The sequence below is a fragment of the Microcaecilia unicolor genome, chromosome 1, assembly GCF_901765095.1.
Source record: "Microcaecilia unicolor chromosome 1, aMicUni1.1, whole genome shotgun sequence".
Classification (NCBI taxonomy): Eukaryota; Metazoa; Chordata; class Amphibia; order Gymnophiona; family Siphonopidae; genus Microcaecilia; species Microcaecilia unicolor.
Genome location: NC_044031.1, coordinates 734,227,487 through 734,248,317, shown reverse-complemented (window position 1 = coordinate 734,248,317; position 20,831 = coordinate 734,227,487). Strand labels below are relative to the sequence as shown.

The window sequence follows — 20,831 nt, the reverse complement described above, 5'->3', positions numbered from 1 at the left end:
GTTGAGGCCAAGGTATAGCACAAGGAGCAGACGTACAATAATAGCAGCTAAGATGGGGTGTTGGGGAGTGCTTCACTGGACACTAGTCTTTCATTCAGAATGTAGGAGAATTAGAGTTTCTGATGTAGAAATTGGGGGATAACTGGAGAATTCTGACAAGGAACTGAGTTTGATTCCCACTTCAAGCACAGACTCTGGGCAAGTCACTTAACCCTCCATTGCCCCATGTAAGCCGCATTGAGCCTGCCATGAGTGGGAAAGCGCAGGGTACAAATGTAACAAAAATAAAATAGATACTATTGGAGATTCTACATGGAATGTTGCTATTCCACTAGCAACGCTGCGCAGGCTTCTGTTTCTGTGAGTCTGACGTCCTGCAGGACGACAGACTCACAGAAGCAGAAGCCTGCACGGCCACATTGGTGATCTGCAAGGGCCGACTTCTACACTAGTGGAATAGCAACATTCCATGTAGAATCTCAAATAGTAGCAACAGTGGAGGAGTGGCCTAGTGGTTAGGGTGGTGGACTTTGGTCCTGAGGAACTGAGTTCGATTCCCACTTGAGGCACAGGCAGCTCCTTGTGAATCTGGGCAAGTCACTTAACCCTCCATTGCCCCATGTAAGCCGCATTGAGCCTGCCATGAGTGGGAAAGTGCGGGGTACAAATGTAACAAAAAAACAAAAACAAAAACAGACTGCTAAAATACATTAACTGATTTCAGTTTCTAGATATTGAGTTGTTCTTCAGAAAACCAATCGTGCAATCCTAATAGGATAAAAAGAAGTGGAGTTGAGAGGGGGAAGCAAGATGGTGTTAGCTGAGCTGGAGCTGTGGCTCTGAGCTCTGTTGGATTATATGTTCCTTCTGATTACCTTGAGCTCAAAGATGAGTAAAAGGGTGGGTCAGGTTAAACCTTCCCCTTCCGAGCCTTTAGCCGTTACAGTTGGACCTAATGGTCTCCTTCATCGTACCTTCAGCTGATCATCTGTGGTGTTCTTGGAAGAAGGCCTAATGTGATACTATGGCTTCATTTCCAAACAAAGAGATTTCTTTCAGCCCTGAAATACAGACACCACCACTGCTGCAAGATGTATTCCTCCATTTGAGCAATACTTTGCCTTTCTCCCAAGACTCAAGTGGTTGCAGAGAAATAGTGGTTGAGAGGAATTAACTGGGGACCAGACAGGAGGGAGTTCTAGGCCTGGAATTTGTACCATAGCATCCACCCCAGAACAGTATCACTCAGCTGATCCTGGCAAGATGATTGCGTGGGCTGAAGACGTTCCATGGATGAATGGTGCTGATCTTGGATTCAGGAGCATGCGAGTCAGGTAAGGTCAGCTTGGTTTGCTCTCCTGATATGGATGAAGACCTAGGAACACTGACTGACTGCCCATGCATTACTTTGGAAGACCTCAGAAGGATGATGATTCAAATGGAAGGTATCCTGATAGAATGTGTTAATTGGTTACATAGTAACATAGTAGATGACGGCAGAAAAAGACCTGCACGGTCCATCCAGTCTGCCCAACAAGATAATTTCACGAGTGCTACTTTTTGTGTATACCTTACCTTGATTTGTATCTGCCATTGTCAGGGCACAGACCGTATAAGTCTGCCCAGCACTAGCCCCGCCTCCCAACCACCAGCCAATTTACTTCTGCTACTGTCTTAAAATTATTAAAAATTAATATGTAATGCTGGAAAACCATGCAGCTAGTTTGGTATAGTGTTCAAGACATGCTCCAGGGGTCCAATTCAGCTTTGATTAAAGACAGTATTTTCCTAGGCAGTAAAATGGGGTCCCTTGAGAACACTTCAAGATACAAAAGCTCATGCTTTCCTAATTTTCCCCCAGTGAAATTAAACACTCCATATATTATGTTATAAAAAAGAATTTAAACCTATCCCCTAAGGCTTTATACCTACATTTTGTAAGCTTGATTTTACTTCCACCTTCGAAATGCCAATTGAATTCACAGGAGGGGGTCCTGGACAGCTTGGGTCACATCTGTGGATGTCTCTGCTCTACATGAAACCTCACAGGAAGAAGTGGGGGGATGTCTGGGGGACCAATCTGCTAAAAATGCTCACCCCTCCTACATCCCAGTGGCTTGATTTCATGCGTTTTTAAACTTTTGCATTTTTTTACTGGCCTAAGAAGATAAACACACAAAGCATAAAACCTTGTTCAAAATGGTATTTAAAAAAAAAATAAAAGAGATATTTTAATTTTTTTGAAAATGGGTATATTTCCTATTCAGATTTGGTATTTTTACCGCAGAACGTACGAAGTCTGACTTAGATGCACTATGGAAAATGCCCCTCTATGTAACTTTGTAAGTCTAAGTTCTTTGAAAATACGCCTATATGCATATTTGTAAAATAGCCTCACAAAACCTGGAACAGTGGTGGGTAAGTGAAAGAGGTTTGCATACAGTGATGCCTCATGCATATTCATTGTGGGAATCCTGAAAACCTGACTGGCAAGGGGGTAACCCAGGACTGACTGAAACACCGATCTAATCTACATTCTTGACAAAATGTGACTATATTGTTTTCCAAACTGTGGGCTTTTATTAAAAAAAAAATATTCTCCTTGAAAAAATTATCATCTTTATTGAACAAGGTTTTCTGAGTGACAGTTGTACGGAAGCCCTGCATAACAGTAAACCTAGCTTCTTTTATCAAATGTTACTCTGTGATGAACTTTTGTATTCTAGGCAGATAGGGTGGTTATGCTTAGCTGTCTTTTGATTCAGTTGTTAAAAAGATTCAGTTTTGTTCTGTTTTCATTAGATTTCTCCTATTTGATTTCTCTTAGTTTGGGATACAATTTAATTCAGCCTGATTTAAGTATTCTCTGTTTCTGATGTTTCCTTATTTGCAAGAAAGATCCAATAATTTAAGCCCTTCTCAAGAGATTCTTTAAGTTCTTTATATATTAGTACACAAGTTGGAACTGAAGCACTGTCGTGTATGGCATTTCTCTTAAATTTACCTTGAATGAGAGGTTTGGAGAAGTGGCAGTTTCTGTTCCGGTATGAATTGCTTTGTTTAACATTTTATATACTACTAGTAAAAAAAGGCCCATTTCTGAACACAATGAAACGGGCGCTAGCAAGGTTTTCCCCCAATTCACCGCCGCTCCCCCCTCCACCACCCCCGAGGTCGCCGCCGCTCCCCTCTCCACTCGGGGATCTGGGAGGGAGGGAGGAAGACCCTGACACTCGGAGTGTGAAATATGGGCGAGGCAGTTTGTGGGGGGGGGGGCTGCTGGATCACCTCGGGGGGTGGGTGGAGGGGGGGAGCGGTGGCAATCTCAGGGGTGGTGGAGGGGTGAGCGGCGGCGACCTGGGGGGCGTGGTGTGGTGAGGGTGGCAGGGGCGGGGCCTCTTGCTCCTGTCTTATGGTTGGTCAGTGTTGCGGGTGTCGTACCCCTCCTGCTCCTTATCGCCGAGCCAATCTAGTGTCTCCTTTCCGGTGACGTCAGCGATCTACGGAGCCTAGCAGACCAACTCCGAAGGAGCCACGGTCTGAGGCAGCAAGATTAGAACGTTGGAGGTGAGAATTACTATATAGGAGAAAAGCTGCTTTAGATTTTTTTTGAAGACATGAGCAAAATCAGGAAGAGAGGAAAAGCAAAACTAAGCAGTTTTTCATCCCAGAATCATTAAGAGATTGATTAGCAGTTTGCTGTGTAATTCTGAGTCTCGTATTTTACTCACCTTATGTCTTTCAAGTGGAAAGAAGGGAAATGATGTGTGGTCACACACTTATTCTTTATAGGAACACTGAGCTCTGGATGTACTTTACTAGATTCAACTTCTCTTATGGAAATACTTTTAAAACAAATAGGAGGAAATATTTTTTCACTCAACGAATAGTTAAGCTCTGGAACTCTTTGCCGGAGGATGTGGTAACAGCGGTTAGCTTATCCGGGTTTAAAAGAATAGACACGGGGAAGCAACTCTTGCCCCAGGATTGGTAGCATGGAATGTTGCTGCTAATTGGGTTTCTGCCAGGTACTTGTGACCTGGCTTGACCACTGTTTGGAAACAGGATACTGAGCTAGATGGACCATTGGTCTGACCCAGTACGCCTACTCTTATGTTCTTTTGCACCAAGAGAGGGCATTTCCTTTGGTTTGGGTCAATAGAGCTATATGTTTCGTGATAACTCACTTGTGTCTCTTGCCTAAGGGGCAGAGGTTTACAAAGTGCATGTTCTTAGCAACGCCATTGGAAATTCAAGGACTGTGAAACATTTTTCAAAATGCCCCTCTATTTTCTAGATAATTTTCTTAGATTGTGAGCCTCCAGAGACAGAAAATTACCTATAGTACCTGAATGTACACCTGTGCAGTAGCCTTCAGCCTTGCAATGCAGTACAATTCATATTTTCTAGCAAAAAAGATGCCGGTACTCAAATACTAAGCCACCCTTCAGGGGTGGGGAGATCACTGAGGGACCCATCTCATAGTAGCCAAGTCCCCTGCAACCAGTTATAGAATCTAAGACAAGGCAGAATTGGAGAGCCTGAGCTCTTTCATTAAAACTACGGATCCATTGGTCAATTTTAGCAGACAATGGAAAAGGTGCCGGTCCTCAGTACCCTCAAATACCCCCTCAAAAAAAGCCCTGATGCAGTATATATAAGAATTACCATGAGGACCTTTCTTTTTTTAGGAAATGGTATTTTCAGTAACTACCCAGAAACCAGATCATGTGCTTGGCCTTTGAAAGCACAGGCTCCACTCACCGCTGGTTTCACCAAACCACTGGTTGATGCATCACCTGTTGGAGTTTCTCAGTGACATAGAGCCTTCCTGAATTTAGAGCGTAGCTGTCTCATTTACATAGCTTTCACTGAGTTAGCATTTTACTCAGATATCAATTAGCATTCTTGTGTTGTATACTACCCAGCTAAGTCATCCAAGGATGTTGCACTTGCCTAGCTTGGGTTTTCTCAAGAATAGCATCTCCATGTAACTGGTAGCATTCACATATTTTATATAAAGGTCAACCTTATGTTCATTTTGGTTGTTTATATATTGTTCTTTTAATGGGTTTTTTTTCCATATTTTTATTAAGGTTTTTCAAGTATAACACAAAACAAACAAAAAAAAAAAAGTTACAATAATCCATGGCAAAGTTAATAACAAAAATGAAAAGACAGAACAACATACTATGACAATACCCATAGCAAATTAGCAATTATACAATTATCAGGTAGTGCTATTAGGAGTCCAACAAAATGAATCTAAACGAGCCCAGGTCTTCAAGACAGATTGAACACAATGGTGCTTATGGGCTAGAATAGTTTCATATTAATGGTTCTTTTTGATAGAATATTTTTACATTATGTTTTTAAATTATATTTTATGCTTTTGTCCTTTTTATACATCTTTTTTTATTTTTTTACGTTCTTTTAGAACCTTGTCCTGCTTATAATCGAAAGAGAAAAACGCCTATATTGCGACCCAAATCGGGAGATGGACGTCTTTCTCATGTGGGCGCCCAAATCGGTATAATCGAAAGCTGATTTTGGGCGTTTCCAACTGCAATCTGTTGCGGAAACGGGTAAAGTTGACGGGGGCGTGTTGGAGGCGTAGTGAAGGCGGAACTGGGGCGTGGTTATCGGCTGAGGAGAGATGGGCGTCTTTAGCTGATAATCGAAAAAAAAAGGCCTTTTTACCGTGATTTTGGGTCACTTTTTTTGGACCCTTTTTTTCACGAACAGGTCCCAAAAAAGTGCCCCAACTGAACAGATAACCACTGGAGGGAATCGGGGATGACCTCCCTGGACTCCCCCAGTGGTCACTAACCCCCTCCCACCAAAAAGACCCCACTTTAAAAACTTTTTTTCCAGCCTGTATGCCAGCCTCAAATGCCGTACCCACCTCCATGACAGCAGAATGTGTTCTATCCTGTGACAGCCTTTCCCTGGTTCTGATGTGGCTCTCGGGTGAGTGTGACACCTTTTCTGTTATGCGCACTGCAGAGTCATATCAGCAATGCATTGTGGTGAGTGTAGGGTATTGGGCTCCGTGATTCCACTAGCTTGTGGCAAATGCTCACGATGTTGGTAGTTGGTAGGCTCTACTCCCATGGTGCTTTTCCCCCTGCTTACTGGGTCAGAGTGTGCCCTGTTTTGTTTCTGGTAGTCCATGAGGTAGTGGCCATTTTTGTAAGCCAGTTTTAGATCCCTTTCACGTGTTAGCCACGTTACAGAACTTAGTTCTTACCTTCAGCCAGGTGGACCCGGGCCCACCCCCCCCCCCCCCCCACCTGTAACACTTGTGCTGGTAAATGGGAGGCCTCCAAAACCCACTGTACCCACATGTAGGTGCGCCCTTCACCCCTAAGAGCTATGGTAGTGTTGTACATTTGTGGGTAGTGGGTTTTGGGGGAGGGGGTTGGGTACTCAGCACCCGTGGTAAAGGAGCTATGCATGTAGGAGCGTTGTCTGAAGTCCACCGCACTGACCTCTAGGGTGCCCAGTTGGTGTCCTGGTATGTCAGGGGGGGCGAGTGTACTACGAATCGTGGCCCCTCCCACGACCAAATGGCTCGGATTAGGACGTTTTTGAGCTGGGCGTTTTTAGTTTCCATTATCGCTTAAAAATCAAACGCCCAGCTGAAAAACGTCCATTTTTTCGAAAATATGGTCTGTCTCGCCTCTTCACGTACCCGTTTTCGGACACAGACACCTATGGAGATAGGCGTTCGATTATGCCCCTCCACGTATATTTTATTATTTAGACTCTTGAAGCAGGCCTGTGGCCAAAACACAGTAAGTACTGTGTTGAGTCTTCACCAGTAAACTTTCCACCATTGATCGAAGTCTCCTTAGTTTTTTTTTTCTCATTTGCCTGGTCTGTTTCCCACTGCTTGTGTACTTTTTTTTGTTTCATCGTTAAATCTCGGCGTTCCTCTGCCTTGGCAGACCTTCACTGAACTGGTAGAATTCTCCCATCACAGCGTGTTTTGGATGAGACATCTGGAACATAGCTCACTCATACAGGGCGGTGCACCTTCTGTCAGTTTCTTATAAAGACTTTTTTTCTGTTTCATTGATTGTGTCTTGACATCTTCAAACAATACCACTCTGCTTGGGAAGGTGACATGTATTGCACATAACCGTCCACCATTTCAGGGTCCATCAGCACTTTTTTAGGCCCATTGGCACAAGCTCATTACTTACTACTACTACTACTATTTAACATTTCTAGAGCGCTACAACAGAAGAAAGACAGTCCCTGCTCAAAGAGCTTACAATCTAATAGACAAAAAGTAAAGCATTTAAATTTAAAATATTTAAGCAGTCAAGCACAAGAGAACAGTCACAGAAGGACTGAAGATGTTGAAGGGTGGTCAGTGTGATTAGGTGTAACTCTGGTTGGAGTAGTGGGAGAAGGTGATAGAAGAATAGAAATGGGTGAGGTAAAGTAATGAGTGGGTTGATAGGGAGGTTATATAAGACAGGTCACTCTAGGGGTGGGTAGGTAGAGGGGTAGGGTGGGCGGGATTAAGTCTAAAGCAGAAGGTATTCTCTGCAGCCTATCTGTGAGATGGAAAATGCTCATTACTTCATGACATGTTTCTCCCAAGCAATATCCAGTGGAATGCTGACTGCTCATAAGGCCACACCCACCGCAACAGGTTGCCTCAGTAGGAACTTGAAACCAAAAATCAAAGAGATGAATCACAGTATTCCTCAATCCAACTCAACGAGAACGACATGCAGGATTAATATACTCTAAATATGTCATTTTAATATGTTCACACAGCAAAGCAGAGGCGGCCCGTACACACATACCCAAAGCAGTGTTACTAGGTAAGAAGTCAATCCTGAAGGTTTGGACGGTCTCTGATTCCCCCCCTTTCTGGCTTTGGAGGAGTTTTCCATCATACCATGTTGATAGAGGAACAAACGGTCGATCTATCTTTTAGGAGAATGAAACAGTTCTTGCTAAAATGGGACCCTTGGATTTCTTCCCTTTCTCCTAAAGCCAGGAGCTGCCTGCTGAATATCAGCCGGTACGTGGCTAGGTTGGATTTTATTATCATTCATTGTTGCCAGTCATGATGAATTATCTGAGAACACCTGGACATGAGCAGATACCCTAGAATGAATTGCATTCTGCTTTTCACACTGGAGGGGAAAAAGGGGCTTCATTAGCTTACAGCACATATAGAGGGCAATATTATGGTCCAAAGGAAAACAGGAAGGTAACCTCTACAAGAGTCCAAAGGAACCAGAGAAGTAGAGGATAACACAATGACTTCCAACTGGGAGTCAATTGTTAAATGAGTAGTTTATTAAGGCACCAGAAGAGACCCGACACGGGGCCGTGTTTTGGCGGGAATGCCCGCCTGCCTCAGGGGTCAAATCTAACAGTACTTGAAGCTGAAAGGTGTAACAAACAGTGCCTGGATAAAACTGCTCTAAACATGAGCAGAGTCGAGGTGGAAAGCAAAGCCGCAGCTTTGTTCAAACAGACACTATGGCACCAAAATGGTCACTGCAACAGTTCCCAAGAAAACTGAGGCAGGCGGGCGTTCCCGCTGAAACGCGGCCCCATGTCAGGTCTCTTCTGGTGCCTTAATAAACTGCTCTTTTGAAGATAATATTATAACTTGCCACCTATGTGTGAAGGCCAAGTAGGTGCCTATTTTATTAAGTAAAACACTAGGGCCCAAGCAGCAGCAAAAATTGCACCTAGATCGAAGCAGCGAACATTGACGCCTGCTCAGGAGCAGCTGAGCATGTTCATGTGTAAAATTTGTTCATTCATATTTATAAACAACGGCCCAATATTCAGAAAATGCTGACCTCCTAAATTTATTCTCCTAAGTTAGCCTCCCAGATTTGTGCTCTATTTTCAGCTAAAGTTAGGAGTATAGCTTGTCAGCTGAAAATTCATCTTAATTTAGGAGCTTAAAAGTTATGCTTTAGACCTGATATTCATTTGCCTAGATTTATGAGCCTTAAGTTGCAGGGCAAAGTTGCATGTTGCAAATTCAGTCGTATTCTGGATTTGTACGTGCAACTTAATTAGTCAACAAGCCAGTCGGTGCTAATAATTGCCAATTAACCAATTGTAGACACTGCCAGTAATTAGAATTTACGTACACAAACTGTCTAAGCGTATTCTGTAATGTGATGCACGTAAATTCTAAGTTGCATAGTTAAAAAGGGGGCTTTGCCATGGGCGTGGAACGGGAGGGTCCTGGGCATTTCTAAAATCTATGCGCGTGGTTATAGAATACACCCAGACCATGCCTTATTTAGGTGTCGGCATTTATACCAAGTTTTACTTAGGCGTAACTGCCCACGACTAAATTTAGTTGTGCAAATAGGAGTTTGGCGTATTCTATAAACCATGCTGAAGTTTACGCATTTTCTATAAAATATGCCTAAATTTATGCGTACTTTATAGAATATGCCTGGGCTTATTATTTTCGGTGCCAATTTTTTAGGTGTGATATATAGAATCTAGTCCTTAGTCCTGAAAATCAGTGTTGAGCTCCTAACTTCCTTTCCCCACCCTATATTCACTCTGTTACCACCCACTTTTATGCTCCTAAATTTAAGAGATTAGTGAAATTTTGAAAATAGCGTTATGCACTCAGTCCTAGTAAATATTCAAAGAGGCCAGTGTGTGAGCATAACTCTCAAAGTTATGAGCATAAATCCTTTGAATATTGGGCCTAACATGGGTAAATCATGACTCCACACTTACTTTGATCAAACGTTGCCCCTAAACATGTCTACACGCAGCTCACTAATAGAAATTCGTTTTTGGCACCACACATTGTAAAGGGGTCCGCTTCCTCCACTCTGCGTTGATGCCCAAGTCCAGACTGCCAGTTGGACTTAGGGCCAAAGTGTTTTATTCTCAATTCAGTTCCACTCCCAACATCAAAATGCAGTTCACAAAAATGGTTCAGGCCGGGTTCAAAACTCTAGCAAACATTCAGTTCCTTAACAGTTCAGGCCCACTTCCTTGGCACTACCTTCCCCTCTCCCTCAGAAGGGCTCAGTCAAAGTTCAGCCGGCTTTTCTATACATCCCAATAGTTCCAAAACTTTCACAAATAGTCTCTTCACAGGATACCAATTCTCAATTCACCTGTCCTCTTCACAGCACCCAGGAGAGGACCCTGTACTGAGCAGGGCTGGCAGTTTTCCTCCTACCTCACAGCACCACAACCTCTGTGGCCTCTCACACTGCCTTCATGTGCTGGACAGGCCTGCATTTTCCTTCTCACCCTCCATGCTAGCTTACTCTTCCCCCCACCAGGGAAGCTCCAGTGGCAGGCCCTTTCCATCCTCCACCTACTCCATGGATTCTCTCTCTCGATCAGTCTCCTTTCCCCCCTGGTGGCATCTCCCCCTTTCTCTCACACCTGGAGGGGGGGAATTATATACTGGCAATGCAGCCAAGGGACTGAGCTTCACCGCCCCTTCTCCCTCTAGTGGGGAAGGGAGTAACTGGCTCACCTAGCACTGAGCCATTGCTCCCCCTACTGGGGTTGGAAATCTGTTCCACCCTTTTGGAGCTACCCTCCTCTCTCCTTCTTGCAAGAGCTTCTGAGAATCGTAGTTCAGGGATTAGCTGCCTCTCTACGGGGCCCCAGATGCTAGCCTTGTCACAACATATTTTTTCCCAGCAATAATTTTATAAGAGCCCTTATAGATGTGAAAAACCCTTTATGACTTGAACTTCATAAAGAACGGGACTCAGCAGAGCTGCATAGTTTGATGAGGCCTATCTCTGTGTGCCTCGAATGTTGCCACCACAGACCATCTGCTTGTGAGTCAGGAACGCCAGGTGTTCTCAAGTAACTCAAGCAAATATTAGATCTTTTCTATCATACTTAAAAAAAAAAAAAAAAAAAGCCCTACTTAATCACATGAAATGAGGTTGTAATACAAGGTAGTATATCATTTCCTCCTTTGCTGCGTCATTTGTAGAAGCTCATTCATATGGGAGCCTACTCATGGCAGCTTTGTTCATTAAGCTGTTCTCCAATCATTGCACAACACCTGTTCCCTAGCAGCAAATAGCCCACTTCCTGGATTTCTTTCCTTAGCCAACTCGATAGCTCTCACTCTTTAGGAGGATGTTCCTCTTACTAGGCAAAAATATATCATCAGTTTCGTAAACTGGTGGGAGGAGTGGCCTAGTGGTTAGGGTGGTGGACTTTGGTCCTGAGGAACTGAGTTTGATTCCCACTTCAAGCACGGGCAGCTCCTTGTGACTCTGGGCAAGTCACTTAACCCTCCATTGCCCCATGTAACCCGCATTGAGCCTGCCATGAGTGGGAAAGCGCGGGGTACAAATGTAACAAAAATAAAATAGATACTATTGAAGATTCTACATGGAATGTTGCTACTATTGGAGATTCTACATGGAATGTTGCTATTCCACTAGCAACATTCCATGTAGAAGGCTGCGCAGGCTTCTGTTTCTGTGAGTCTGACGTCCTGCACGTATGTGCAGGACGTCAGACTCACAGAAGCAGAAGCCTGCGCGGCCACATTGGTGATCTGCAAGGGCCGACCTCTACATGGAATGTTGCTAGTGGAGGAGTAGCCTAGTGGTTAGGGTGGTGGACTTTGGTCCTGAGGAACTGAGTTCGATTCCCACTTCAGGCACAGGCAGCTCCTTGTGACTCTGGGCAAGTCACTTAACCCTCCATTGCCCCATGTAAGCCGCATTGAGCCTGCCATGAGTGGGAAAGCGCGGGGTACAAATGTAACAAACAAACTCTTTCATCAACATAGTAAATGACGGCAGATAAAGACCTTACGGTCCATCCAGTCTGCCCAACAAGATAAACTCATTTTACTTGGTATGTGATACTTTATATGTATACCTGAGTTTGATTTGTCCTTGCTTTTAGCAATTCAATAAAAAGTTCAGATATTTCTGTCTTTGCCAATTAGATTTCCCCCTTGGAAATGTTCAAACGTTCCTACATGCTCTTTAGTCCAAACATCAACAACATAGTTTGAGAAAGACGTTGTTTTGTCCTGGTCCTAGACACAAAGGTGGCAATTCCATAAATTGGCACCAGAAAAAGTCACATTCAGTACCAATTCTATAACAGTGCTTAGTTCCACATGGAGGCGTATTTTCAAAGCACTTAAACTTACAAAGTTGCGTGGAGGGGCATTTTCAATATGACGTCCAACTTTGGACATTTGCAAAAAGCGTCCAAAATCCGAATAGCAAAGAAGGTCATTTTCAAAAAAGAAAAAAGTCTATCTTTTGTTTTCGAAAATAGAAGGTTTTGTGATTTGGACGTGTTTTTTTTTGGGGGGGGGGGGGGGGGTCCATTTTCGAAAAAAAAAAAAAAAAATGTCCAAGTGCAAAACGCACAAAATCAAGTCATTGGTATGTAGGAGAAGCCAACATTTTTAGTACACTGGTCCCCCTGACATCCCAGGAAAGCAATAGAGCACCCTAGGGGGCACTGCAGTGGACTTCATAAAATGCTCCCAGGTACACATCTGACCATTGCTCCCTTACCTAGTCTACTGAGCCCCCCCAAAACCCACTATCCCCAACTGTACACCACTACCATAGCCCTTACGAGTGAAGGGGGCACCTATATGTGAGTGCAGTGGGTTTCTGGTGAGTTTTGGAGGGCTCACAGTTTCCTCCACAAGTGTAACAGGTTGGGGGAGGTAGAAGCCTGGGTCCACCTGTCTGCAGTGCACTGCACCCACCATTAGACTATTCCAGGGACCTGCATGCTGTTCTAATGGACCCGAGTATAACATCTGAGGCTGGCAAGCAATGTTTTTCAGCACATTTTTGGGGCGTGGGAGGAGGTTAGTGACCACTCTGGGGGAATAAGGGGAGGTCATCCCTGATTCCCTCCTGTGGTCATCTGGTTATTTAGGGCACCTTTTTGTGACTTATTCATAATAAAAACAGGTCTAGCTCAAAACGTCTTAGTTTTAGGCCTGGATGTTTCTGTTTTCTTCCATTACACCCCCTTGAGATCTGGACGCACTTCTGACGGACTTCAAAGAAAAACGTCTAAAAATAGGTTTCAAAAATACTGATTTGGACGTTTTTGTGAGAAAACCGTCTAAATTCTGCTTTATGCCACTTTTTAGATGTTTTTCTGTTTTGAAAATGAGCCCAATAGTAACCTATGGAACTTTGTAAGTCTTAAGTGCTTTGAAATTGAGCCCCTAGCTGTCATAGAATACAGGCATAAGATGGCATTAGTGTACCAAAATATAGGTGTGGCCACTTACGTCAACTTAATGGCAGGTGTAAATTGACACACCTAAGTTAAGGCTGCCAACTGGATCCAGATTCACGGGCCGGGTTGATCCAGTCCTGGGTTTACCCCCAGTGCGTGCTGGGACTTGTAGTCTTGCTTTTCTTAGGGAAGGCAATGGGAAAATCAGAACTACAAGTCCCTGCATGCAATGCGGTAAACACAGGACTGGATCAACCCTGTCCTGCAAATCTGGATCCAGTTGGTAGCCTTAAGTGCAAGAAGAAAAGGGAGCTAGGTACCCCGCACAAAACAATACCACAAAAAGAGCAGAGGTAGACCAATAGGCAAGGTGTAAAAAAAACACCCAAGATAAACAGTGCCACCAAGGAAAATAAAAATAAGCAGAGGGTATTGATAAGACAAACGAAAGACCAAAAAGGGTCTATAAAAGGTCCCCAAAACACAATAATGCTCAAAAAGGACGCCACGCGGTGCCATGTATCAGTGTAATCGCCTGCATCAGGAGTCGCAAACATCTGTATGTTGGAGCACCAGTCAATCCACAATGAAAACATTCTCCGGTGGTAAATCTGTTCTTGCAAATTGTATCAAACAAAATTAATGTTACTTAAGTGCACCATGTCATGTGCACAACTTACATCGTCACTAGGCGAGACACCCATGACATGCCCATGCTTCACTCACATTAATGCCCCCCCCCCATGCAATTGCATGCTAAGGGGCTTGTGCGCATTTCATATAATAGTATCTAGCGCTCACGTGCATAACTACCAGTTATTGGTGCCAATCACACACATAAGTCTCTTATTCTATACATATGTGTCCGTTATTGGCGCTTAACTTTAGATTCACCTCTTAGAATTGCCCTTAAAGTATTTGAAGGTGAGGGGAGAAAAATAGGGAAATCAACACATATGGCGCCAAAAAACGTCAATGCCGAAATATACCCACATAAGCCGTGCCTAAAGTTTTTGCACGGTTTATAGAATTGACTAGCCGTTGAGCCAGTGTAAATGGGCTAGTTTTGGAATGGGGGGGGTTCCAAGCCCCCCGAGGTCGCCGCTGCCCCGCCGGTACACCCCCCCCCCCCGGCCCAAGCACTGTCTGTTATTGAACTTACATCGCACCACGCAGACGCAGCAGGCACATCAGCAAAGCTGCCATCGGGACAGGCTTCCTTCTCTGCCTGTGTCCCGCCCTCGTGTGTAAGTTCAATAAGAAAGACACTGCTCGGGCCGGGTGGAGGGGCGGCGGTGGCGGCGACTCCGGGTGGGGAGAGCGGTAGCAGTGACCTCGGGGGGGGGGGAGGGGGAGGGCGGAGCGGTTGCGAGTACGTCTGCGGCATGCGCAGTAGAGACTTCCCGCTCTGTCCCGCCCTCCTCATCACGTATTGATGCAGGGGCAGGGCAGAGAGGGAAGTCTCTACTGCGCATTTGCGAGTGAGTACGACACTCGCCTTTTATATGTTTGATGCTTAAGCGGACAGGTCGCATGTAAATTTAGGTGACGCCATTTGCACCAACGAATATGTGACTAAATTTATGCGTGGAGCACCATTATTCTGTAATTACGCGTGTAACTTGAAACCATGCCCCTGATCTGCGCTGAAATGCTCATGACCCTTCTATTTCTGCGCCTCCTTTTTAAGATCACACGTAAATTTTAGGCACGGATCCTGCACCTACATTTATGCACATTAGTCTCAATTAAATCTAATTAGTGCCAATTAGTGTTAAAGCCAATTATTGGCACAAATTGACTCATTATTCTATTAAGTTGCGGGTGCAAATCAGAAATGTGCCTGAATTTACCTGTGCAGATATGTACTGAATCGTACCTACAAATTCTTGGAGCTGTGGTACAACCAAGATTTCTATCACTTAATGTCAACGTTGAAATTTTTCCGTGTAAAAAAGAAGAAATATGTGTGTTATTTTTAATTTTTAAATCGTTTTCCATAGAATGTTCTTCTAGTAGAACTTTGACCTAAAGGAGAACTGCTCAAAATTCTAGGCAGCGTTCTCTTCATCCAGATGAAGGTGGCCTCTGGCTTAATGACAGCTTTCAGGTTTTATCCACAATAAATATGCATACATTTTATTTGTATGTAAACCTATCTCATGCATATTCATTGCAAATGTCCTGAAAACCCAACTGGCCCCGAGGGTTTGGGATGGTCCTGTTTGGAGTCAAGCAGATTATGCACTGTTGCCTGTTTTGGGCATGTCATTATTATTATGTAAGAACAGGAAAAACATTTGTAATCCCATGTAAGGTTCATCGTGGGGTATTACTCAGCACTTTTTTTTTTTTGTTACAATATACTACTACTACTACTTAACATTTCTAGAGCGCTACTAGGGTTACGCAGCGCTGTACAATTTAACAAAGAGAGACAGTCCCTGCTCAAAGAGCTTACAATCTAATAGACAAGTGAACGGTCGGTCCGATAGGGGCAGTCTGGATTCACTGAACGGTAAGGGTTAGGTGCCGAACGCAGCATTGAAGAGGTGGGCTTTAAGCAAAGACTTGAAGACGGGCAGGGAGGGGGCTTGGCGTAAGGGCTCAGGAAGGTTGTTCCAAGCATAGGGTGAGGCGAGGCAGAATGAGCGGAGCCTGGAGTTGGCGGTGGTGGAGAAGGGTACTGAGAGGAGGGATTTATCCTGTGAACGGAGGTTACGGGCGGGAACGTAAGGGGAGATGAGGCTAGAAAGATAGTGAGGGGCAGCAGACTGAGTGCATTTGTAGGTAAGAAGGAGAAGCTTGAATTGAATGCGGTATCTGATCGGAAGCCAGTGAAGCCTCCCATACTGTCCCCCAAAATCTGTGAAAATTGCATTCATTTTTACCATGGTCCCTGCGCTGTTTGAAAAAGAGTGATCTCCTACAGTTTTCTTTGCTTTAGAGATGCGTCTTCTTAGCAAATCTCTCTCCATTTTACTGTGGGGAAACAGAAACAAGCATATTCAGCTGTTTTATGCAAAGATGACTAAAATTAAACACGCTCATCTAGCTTATAGTTACATAGTACACCATTCTGAATTAAAGGTCAGTGTTGATCCGAGGACAGTGCTTCCTGCCAAACTTGATGCATGCATTTATTATAAAACCAAGCAAATTGTCGTGTACGTGTAGTATATAGTAATTCCCGTAATGAACCGGCAGCTTGAACGTAACTACTATCCCTACTGGAAAACTGATCTTTGTACACCAGTGTTGATCATTGATTGACTGTGCTGCAGAATGATAGCAGGAAGTGCATAGAAAACTGAGAGTATCTGAAGTGATGGGCACCACAACGAAGGCTATAGCATGGAAGGACACCTAACAAGTTGGTTTCCTTTTGTCCAGGTTCCTCGGACAGACGGGTGAAGCGGTTTGAAGCGGAGGGAGCAAATCACTACACAACGCTACTGCTAAGCACGGATGGAGAAATGTTGTACCTGGGGGCCCAGGAAGCTCTCTTTGCACTTAACAGTTCAAGTTTTGAGTCCAGTCAGTACCAACACAGCGTAAGTTCTGAGGAGCTCACTCTTCTTTGCCTTTCCACCTGATTTCATTACCCAAGGTATTTTCATAGAGGTGTAACGTGATCTTCATGTCTTATTTGTTGATCGTGTAAAAGTATGTGTGCTCCTGTCACTACCCTGCACAGTTACGTGCGGGCGATGCTTCATAAAATAACCCCTGGGGTAGGATTCACGGAGAGATGTGGGCCATGCAAAATATAAAAGGCTAATTGTAGGAAACATGAATGGATGAAAAGAGAACAGTCCAGTTGCCTGATGACACAGATTGTTTGGATAGAGAGACGAGGAAAGGGTAAATAAATGTGCTTATGGCCAGGAAGAGATGTTATTTATTAGGATTTATTTACTGCCTTTTTGAAGGAATTCATTCAAGGCGGTGTACAGCAATAAAGAGTGAGGGCCATCGAGAGGCGGAGGTGGTAGGGGGAGCAAGATTTCCCTGGGTCCAGCCTCCAAGGAGGACCCGGCGCCGGGGTCTGTCTCTCTCCTGCTCCTGACGAGACCCGGGTGATCATGTCCCAACAGGAGCAGGACAGAGAAAACTCCAGCGCTGGGCCCCCCCTTAGAAGCTGAGGAGGAGCAGACACTGGATTTTGGGGCCTCTGGTTTGGCTGGTGGGGATCCCAAAACCCCACCAGCAGGAGTCTTCCTCCAGTGCTGTTCTCCGCCGCATTGCCTGCCTTGCGGCTGCTTTTTCCCACCAACCAAGGTATGTGGAGTTGGGGCAGGGAGGTAGAGCAAAATGTGTTCCCCCCCCCCTTTGGGCTCCCCCCCCCCAACATTTTTTGTGGTCTTGCTACACAGTGGTCCAGTCCGGGGGGTGGCAGCGGTGATCCTGGGGGGGGGGGGGGGGGGGGGAGGCGGCAGTGGCAGCCCTACCCCAGTCCCGGCTCAGTCTCTCGGCGGCCCAGATTCAAACATAGGTTAAACATAAGCAATAGACAATTATAGCAATAAAAATATTCAAATAACAGTATAAAGTATGGTATAATGTACTACATCACAAAGTCAATACAATATGCAATAAAACTTTTTAGTAGACAGCATAAGTTGTAAGCAAAGGTGGGACATATAGAGAGATAAGACAGAGGAGCAGGAGTAAGAAAATCATAACCCCCTGAAGCAGAAAGTTCTTTGAATCATAGACCATGTCAGGGATTGCTGTTGATGGTGTTTGATTTAAAAGAGGACCCGAAAATCTTTATTTACCTATTTATCAAAAACTAAGTGACTTTATATGAATATATTTGAGTTTGGCATGATTTCTGTATACTAGTTGCTTTCAGTCACCAATTTTTTGATGACATATTGGCACTTCGGGAAACAGAACCAATGATGTTCAGTCTCCATGAGATAGTGGACGGGCGGTTATATGGTCACCATAATTGTTCATGACTGATGGTCCTTTTTTCAGATCTAGTGGTCCTTTTTGGATCTCACCATGTGGATGCTGATAGCTTTTGACTTATTTACACGTTGGCTTGCTGCAGAAGGCTTCTAAAATGACCTCCAGACTACTCCTGGTTTTGCAGCTGCATTTTCTGCTGTGTCGTGCTGTATATCGAGTACCTATGAAAATATAGCCTATGTCCTGAGCAGTAGTGGAAGGTCTCATTCACCTTTCCAAATTCAAGCTCAGGGCACAGTAGCAAGTCCTGACCCAAGAGGGCTTCCACAAACGAAGGGCTAGATTCACTCATGCACATTGTTTACCACAAGTCCTATTTTATGCAATGGAGCCTCTTTACTAATAACGTATGTAGTGTCCTAAATTTGTATCTGGAGCAGATTGTTAGAACAGCGGCTTGTTCCTTTTGATCGTGGGCAAATCACTTCAGGTACAAACTTAGATTGTAGTCCCTCTGAGGACAGGAATATACCTACTGTACCTGAATGTAACTAGCCTTCAGCTACAACCAGGGGCGTAGCTACATGGGGGCATGGGCCCTCACAGATTACGCCCTGGCCCCCTCTACATTTGACCCGCCGCCCCCTGCCACATCAGGTACCTTGTTTGCTGGCGGGGGTCCCCAATCCCCGCCAGCCAAAGAGTCTTCTTCAACACCGGTCAACTCCGGCGCCTTCGTTGGGTGATCATCTGTTTCTGACGCCTTACGCCCTGCACCGTGCAGGTAGCCCCATGCAGAACGTAAGGCATCAGAAACAGATGATCACACAACGAAGGCGCCGGAGTCGACCGGGCTGAAGAAGACTCTTCAGCTGGCAGGGATTGGGGACCCCCGCCAGCAAACAAGGTACCTGATGTGGGGTGGGGGGGGGGAGGTTGCGGTGGCGGGGGGGGGTCCAAAGTGGCAGGGGGGGGTCGGCAGCAGGGGGAGGTGGCTAAACAGTGCCCCCCCACCTCGTGTTCTGGCCCCCCCCCTCCCGCTGAGGTCTGGCTACGCCCCTGGCTACAACTGAAAAAAAGACTTGAGTTAAATCCAAATTCCCTTCCCTTCTCCCACCTGAAGCAAAAGATGCTTAAGTGATTTGTTCAAGGTCAGTGAGAGAGTGGGATATGAGCCTTGGCTTCCTTAGTTCTAAGCTCACTGCTTGACAAAACCCCTAGGTTACTCCTCCATCCAACTCAATGTATACCTCTAAGACATGTGAAGCCAAGTTTAGCATACTTTCCAGGCAGGAGAAAGGAACGCCAAATCAAGATGTTCACAATTTGCATCAAATTTTATAAAAGGCACAGTGAATGAGGAGTCTTTATAAAATACATATAAAGCCATGGGAAATAATATCTCCAGTGGGAACGGCCATTTTATTAATAACATTTTAAACAAAAGTGGCATAGCTTCCGGGTTTGTATGTCTAAATTCAGCACATGCATACGAAAGAAGAGGTTTTCCTACCTACTAGGACTTATATGTACAGGTGGACAACCCTTTATCCAAAATGCTCGGGACCAGAGACTTTTCGGATTTCAGACTTTATCAGTTTTTGGAATGATGAGCAGCCACATTGCCAGTTCGCCATTTTTAGCCCTGCTGCCACCCTCGCCCTAGTCTCTATTCTCTCCCCCCACCCCCATGATCCCAATACCTTTGTCTGCTGGTGGGGTCCTCAAACCCCACCAGCCAAAGAGGTCCTCCACCAGTGGCACTTTCTATCAGCTGCTGCCTCCACTCTGGCTCTCTCCCATGCATGCTCAGTTTTATGAAAACTGAGCACGTGTAGGGGTGGGGGCTAGCGTGGCAGTCAATTCAAAAGTGCCACTGGTGGAGGACCTCTTCAGCTGGGCGGGGGGAGCTTGGGGGTCCCCGCCAGCCATAACAGCAGACGCCTGGTGCTGGAATTCTTTAAGGTGATTGTGGGGCCGGGTTTCACTTGTGATACCAAAGCTTTTTTGCACAGATTAGTAATGCATAAACGTTGCAAAACAGTTTTCGGTTTTTTTGAATCTCAGATAAAAGGAAGTGTGCCTTATCAGGACAGGATTTTGTGAAACACCAGAGATGTGAGCTCAGTTTCCCCCTCAGTCACTCCAAACCCCAGGTCCAAAGAAGCAGCGAGCTGACAGTTCTGTCTGTGTGACTTAGAGCAGGTGAAAATGGCGATATTGAAATAGTTTGAATTATAAATGTATTTTTCATTACAAAATCAGGAATAGATATATTCTTCAAAGGATTTGCCCAAACCATGAGTAGAACATACCCCTCACGTATAAAATCATCTACACCCTGCCCCCCCACCCTTATCGGTATGCGGTCACATATTGTACCTGTTCATTGCAGTGACTGAAAAATGGATGTTAATATCCTGTTCTCTATGAATAACCACTATCTTTTCCACTGCAGCGCTTGTCATGGAAGGCGGATGAAGATAAGAAGAAGCAGTGTGCTTTTAAGGGCAAGGATTCTGAGGTACCTTGAGCCTCGTTGCTTGTACTGTATTGATTTAGGACTATTATGGAACATATATCCAGAGGCAGGAGAGTTGTCAAGCACATTCGGAGGGACTTAGAGCACTGGTCTAGTCCAGGGTTGCCAGGTGGAAAAATTTTTTCCCACCCAATCG

General features: G+C 44.8%; 1 protein-coding gene across 2 annotated transcripts in view; it reads left to right on the top strand.

Annotated features, from left to right (window-relative positions):
• Nucleotides 1-20,831, top strand: part of SEMA4B (semaphorin 4B) — a 348,493-nt gene that overhangs the window by 266,209 nt on the left and 61,453 nt on the right. For both annotated transcript variants that reach the window (XM_030189671.1, XM_030189672.1), the window contains 2 exons: nt 16,627-16,787; nt 20,612-20,677. In XM_030189671.1, coding sequence (XP_030045531.1) covers nt 16,627-16,787; nt 20,612-20,677 — 227 coding nt within the window. The remainder of the gene's footprint in view (nt 1-16,626; nt 16,788-20,611; nt 20,678-20,831) is intronic.